Raw genomic sequence first — 5,461 nt, forward strand, 5'->3', positions numbered from 1 at the left:
TAACTCGAGCAGTAAAAATACATGTTATCATATACTACGGCTGTCAGCCAATCAGCATTCAGGACTTGAACCACAGTTTATAATCTTGTTCTAAACACTTTATACCACCAGGAGGCACTGTCACATCACCTACTGTATTTCTCTATTTTAGAAGGCAGGATAAATCCAGTCTTCTATTAGCTTTTTGATAAACCCTTTGAAATCTTGTTTGTTTTTCCTGGCCCAGTCAAGAATTTCATAATCAAAGCTGTCTGAATGGTCAAACACAGTTCACGGTTCAAACTAGACTGAACGATAACAGAAAGACACAAGCAGAGATCCAGCATAATCTTGTGTCTCTCTGGGTAGCTCGGTGTAATCTTTCTGCCCAACTGTCATTGATAAGCCTAAACCTTGTCTTGGGTCTTAGTATATCTCAATGTGGTACTCGATATAATTTACAATGGCGGTTCGGAAGGCTTTGTGGGATCATACCGGCAGCTATCGTTACTTGTATTTATATAAGGAGTCTGACATATTACTGAGGTGTGGCATCTGCATTGTAGCCAGTAGGGGTGTGGTAATTAAATAGCATATTCTCTGAGCTGCTATACAAGAAAGGCTCCATAGCTCAGTGGTTAGAGCACTGGTCTTGTAAACCAGGGGTCGTGAGTTCAATTCTCGCTGGGGCCTGACATATTTTGGCCCAGCTGATTTGTAACCCTGAGGCCAGTAGCACTTGTTGTCACACACTGCTCTCTACAGTTAGCCAGCAACTCAAACTAACCCAGCCCTGGAAAACACATTAGGAAGTCTCTTCTCTACTTCATCTCCCAGTCTTGCTCCCAAGCAAAAAAATAACAGCATCTGAAAGAGAAAGTCATCTTTTAAAGCTGTCAAATCTCATTACAGCAGGTGATTACAGAATGTGGCACAACTAGTTTATTCAGTAAGTATTTTGTATTTTGATAAGTATTTTGTTTTTTAAATACATTAAAAAACAGGTGACAATATGTTGAGTGTTATCTTACAGAGGGCAGATAAAACAAGTAGCAACACTATCATCATACATAACATAACAAACAAATATGATTACAGACAGATCAAGGAGCAATCATCATAGGAAGGTCAAGTTATTCACTCTATTGTTTTTCCTGTAGACAGCCAACTCAGATGTGTAGACAGGTAGCTAGCTCAAAAGGTCTGTAGACAGTAGCTAGCTCAAAAGGTCTGTGTAGACAATATCTAGCTCAAAAGGTCTGTGTAGACAGTAGCTAGCTCAAAATGTCTGTGTAGACAGTAGCTAGTTCAAAATGTCTGTGTAGACATCCCCATCATGACGTCAGCCAGATTGGGAGTGATAGTCTCTCGACACTAGAGGCGCTTCCTTTGTTGTCGAAAGGGGGCCAAAGGTATCCATTGGATCCCTCTCTCTGTAACAGTCCCTGTTGGTCCCTCTCCCTGAGAGTCCCAGACACCTCCTAGACATTGTTCCCCATGATGGTTTAATGTCCCTCCCAGGCCATGACAGACACGCTGAACTCCCATCTCCCAGCAGGCCTTGCGGTCAGGGTACAATGCAGGTGGCCTTGCGGAGCGCCAGGTAACCGGTGACGGCGTCAGTGGGGAGCAGGCGCAGGAAGGAGAACTCCTCAGATGACGTGAACCTCAGCTTGGTCTGGGGGTCAGTGTAGTTCGCCTGACACATGGACACATAGCATAATGCAGAGTGAGTGTGTGTGTGTAGTTCACCTGACACATACAAAATGACAACAGCTCACAGAGAGTCCATAAACATGTGTGAAGACTGTGTGTGTGTGTCAGTTACTCACAGGGAGTCCAGAGATGTCTGAGTATTTCTTGGCTGGCTTCAAGGAGGGAGGGGCATCGATGCTGTAGTCTGAACACAGCAGGCTCAAAGGTCAAATTCAGGCAATCAGAGAAGGCTCAGAAAGAATCAGGTCATGTGTAATACTGCACAGAGAAGTAGCTTATAGTTACACAGCCGTCTGTTAAAATCCCCAAAATGGGTCTTCAATTTCACTGTAAACAACTTTCAAAGCAGAAACATTGACCCAAAACATCTTTCATACACAAAGTCAGACACACTCATAATTGGGGTCATTGATCTTCCAGGGTAGAGTCCGTTCCACTGCCAGAATCTGTTTCAGGTTTTTCCAGGTCCGGTTCTTTTTTCCTGCTGCAGCTCCCCCTATCCCTGAATGCTGTAGAAAGGGGGGAGAGAGGAGTGAGGCGAAGACAAGTGAGGGAAAGACAGAAAATGCTCTATCAACCAGTTATCATTTCACAAGTGTTCCCCCCAGTCTGCTCACCACAAATATTGGGTCTTTGAAGGGCAGGGGCTTGGCTGCTGGTTCCGTTGTGGCTGGACCTACAGCGTCAGACACGCCCACTGCCTTCCCCTCAGACACCGCCTCCACTGCAGTCACCTACAGGGTCAGTTTAGCAGAATGCAACATTTTGGAATGTTTAGATAGAAATATGCCAATGTAACAGATGTGAAATGGCTAGCTAGTTAGCGGTGGTGCACGCTAATAGCGTTTCAATTGGTGACATCACTTGCTCTGAGACCTTGAAGTAGTGGTTCCCCTTGCTCTGCAAGAGCCGAGGCTTTTGTGGAGGGATGGGTAACGATGCTTCGTGGGTGTCAGTTGTTGATGTGTGCAGAGGGTCCCTGGTTTGATCCCGGGTATGGGGGAGGGGACGGACTAAAGTTATACTGTTACACTATGTTTATACAACATGCCTCTCTGACATGTAAAATAAGTGATCATGTAGGCTCTATTCATGGCATTTCTATCTGCAACTGAACTTGGCCCAGGGGACAGCTCAGCTGTTACATAACTAGCTAGATCAACCAGTTTGGACAAAGTGCAGCCAGCATTACAACCATTATGTAATCTCCCTACTTTTCAAGTTTTTGAGTGATCTTTGGTGTTTAGAAAAACAAAAAAGAGATTAGAGTTTTTGACTGCAGAACGTAGATCATAGTTTTCACTGGGACTGATCTGGAGATGATGAATAAGAGGTTAAAAAGTGGTGAAGTGAGGCTTTAACCGGGCACCCTAGTCATGGACTGTTCTCTCTACTACCTCAAGCCTAGGTCCAAAAGGCTTCTTAACAGCTTCTACCCCCCAATCCATAAGACTCCTGAACAGCTAATCAAAGGGCTACCTAGACCCCTCTTTTACACTGCTGATACTCTGTTTATTACCTATACATAGTCACTTTAACTCTACCTACATGTACATATTACCTCAACTAACCGGTACACCCTGTATATTGTTACTTGATATTTATTTATTATATTGATATTTGACTGCTGCGGTTTAATTATTTGTTACTTTGATTTTCTATTTTTTTAAACTTCTTAAAGCATTGTTGGTTAAGGGCTTGTAAGTAATAATTTCACTGTAAGGTCTACCTACGCCTGTTGTATTCGGCGCAAGCGACAAATACAATTTGATTTAACTGTATTTTTTGTAATGGGAGGAGGACCAACAAAATTATTGTTACTGTATCATCGAAATCAGATCAGCATTTTAATTGGTCTGTCTATTCCTCTGCGTATGTAGTAGCTAGCTAACTAACTAACTAGCTTCGGGGAAACTACCTGTGCTTGTGTCGGGTTTGCGATGGGCTGAAATTTCTTCTTCTTGCTGTTGTTCCCACTGGCCAGTACAGCAGGAGAGATGGCGGTGTTAGCAGGTCTCTTCTTACCGCGGAGCCCGGCCAGGCTAGAAGCCAAAGCCAACACCAACGTCTGTGTTTTACCAGCTGGCGAAGCAGTTACCCTGACCGCCCCTTCTACACCCGGGCTATGGTTCGGAGAAGCCATTTCTCTGTAAATGATTTACGCAAAAAAAACGGTTAAAATGTTCATAAACACATGTTCTATTGTCATTGAAAATATTTCTCGCGTAATCGTAATCACTTCCGGGTCAAAACTAGTTCTAACGGCCTTCTTCTTTAATGTTTTATGGCAGACTACAACCTACTAGTGTTTTTTGCCGCCACCTAATGTTTTGCTTTTTGTCTGTTTGTCAGCCTACTTACTATTCTGCATTATTAATTCATTGCGCTGTGAAGAATTGCCCTACCAACTAACCCAACAACCTCACCACCACCACAGGACCCATTTCCCCCCAGCCAGCTTGTCTCTGTCTTATATTATTGTGTGGCCTACGCAGCATTCATTATATCCAACAAAAACAGCTCCATATCTACACTATAGGTAAATAACTAAGCAATATTTAATTAAGTTTTGCCAGAAAGATTGATCTATTAGAATATTCAGGAAGATGGTCAAGCAAGACTGATAGAGGGATAGGTGAACATACCAGGGCAGGTAGGCTACAGGTAGAGATGCAGGCAGAGGATGACGATGTAGGTCCACAGCAAGAGGTTTAAAAAGTTCGCCCAACTAGGTAATCAATAATGATCAATTATTTCCATTATCATTCTGTCACTGCATGACAATGCACATTTGTTACAGCCAACAATAATTTGTTATTGTCTTTGAAGCCAAAAACAAGACATGCATTTGTGGGAAATGCTCCAAATAGCAAGTTGTTCAGTTGTTTTCATACCAATAGGCTTACGTGAAACCAAAATTGCACTAGCCTACTGGGTGAATAAATGAAAATAACAATTAGGCATACAGTTATCACAACAGATATTTTTAAATAGCAACAAAACAGCTTTTGGTTTCGAATGGTCACCATCAACGAAGGCCCCCCACCTCCCAATTAATTTAACCTCTGGCAATCAGATTAGAACAAGGTTTACATACAAGGCCATGTTCAAATGCCAACGTCAAATCCAAAGCAATTGGCGCACTGCCTAATCAGCTGACAGGCAAAGAAAATGGCACTGTCTCTGCACTCTGTTTTCTAAAAGTGACAGAAAATGGCACTGTCTCTGCACTCTGTTTTCTAAAAGTGACAGAAAATGGCACTGTCTCTGCACTCTGTTTTCTAAAAGTGACAGAAAATGGCACTGTTTCTGCACTCTGTTTTCTAAAAGTGACAGAAAATGGCACTGTCTCTGCACTCTGTTTTCTAAAAGTGACAGAAAATGGCACTGTCTCTGCACTCTGTTTTCTAAAAGTGACAGAAAAGGGCACTGTCTCTGCACTCTGTTTTCTAAAAGTGACAGAAAATGGCACTGTCTCTGCACTCTGTTTTCTAAAAGTGACAGAAAAGGGCACTGTCTCTGCACTCTGTTTTCTAAAAGTGACAGAAAATGGCACTGTCTCTGCACTCTGCTTTCTAAAAGTGACAGAACATGGCACTGTCTGCACTCTGCTTTCTAAAAGTGACAGAAAATGACACTGTGTCCTGGAGGACATCTAGGAATCTCCCACCTACACACTGCTGCAACATGAGCTTAACATCTGAAATAAACTTAGTGGGTTCTGCACAAATGGTCTCACAGGATAACTGACACATCCTAACTTAAC

At 42.8% G+C, this 5,461-nt stretch overlaps 1 protein-coding gene and 1 non-coding gene across 2 annotated transcripts; one reads left to right on the forward strand and one right to left on the reverse strand.

The window, feature by feature from the left end:
- Nucleotides 1-599: 599 nt before the first annotated feature.
- On the forward strand, nt 600-672 carry trnat-ugu (transfer RNA threonine (anticodon UGU)). Its single transcript has one exon. It is a non-coding gene; the product is annotated as a tRNA-Thr (tRNA).
- A 234-nt stretch (nt 673-906) lies between these two features.
- LOC139404872 (INO80 complex subunit C-like) lies at nt 907-3,925 on the reverse strand. Its single transcript, XM_071147404.1, has 5 exons — nt 3,614-3,925; nt 2,313-2,429; nt 2,092-2,204; nt 1,812-1,878; nt 907-1,678 (listed from the first exon to the last, which is right to left on the reverse strand). Exons 1-5 carry the CDS (start codon nt 3,836-3,838, stop codon nt 1,547-1,549), a joined length of 654 nt encoding a protein of 217 aa, XP_071003505.1. The 5' UTR covers nt 3,839-3,925; the 3' UTR covers nt 907-1,546.
- Nucleotides 3,926-5,461: the final 1,536 nt, after the last annotated feature.

The sequence above is a fragment of the Oncorhynchus clarkii genome, unplaced genomic scaffold, assembly GCF_045791955.1.
Source record: "Oncorhynchus clarkii lewisi isolate Uvic-CL-2024 unplaced genomic scaffold, UVic_Ocla_1.0 unplaced_contig_178_pilon_pilon, whole genome shotgun sequence".
In the NCBI taxonomy this organism is placed as follows: Eukaryota; Metazoa; Chordata; class Actinopteri; order Salmoniformes; family Salmonidae; genus Oncorhynchus; species Oncorhynchus clarkii.

What these genes read in the sequence shown, in the direction of transcription:
- LOC139404872 (XM_071147404.1), bottom strand. Translation starts at nt 3,838, where the DNA reads ATGGCTTCTCCGAACCATAGCCCGGGTGTAGAAGGGGCGGTCAGGGTA. An exon ending in TCAAAGACCCAATATTTGTG is followed by an intron (nt 2,205 to 2,312) that starts GTGAGCAGACTG and finishes CCCTTTCTACAG; the next exon opens with CATTCAGGGATAGGGGGAGC. An exon ending in CAGACATCTCTGGACTCCCT is followed by an intron (nt 1,679 to 1,811) that starts GTGAGTAACTGA and finishes TCCATGTGTCAG; the next exon opens with GCGAACTACACTGACCCCCA.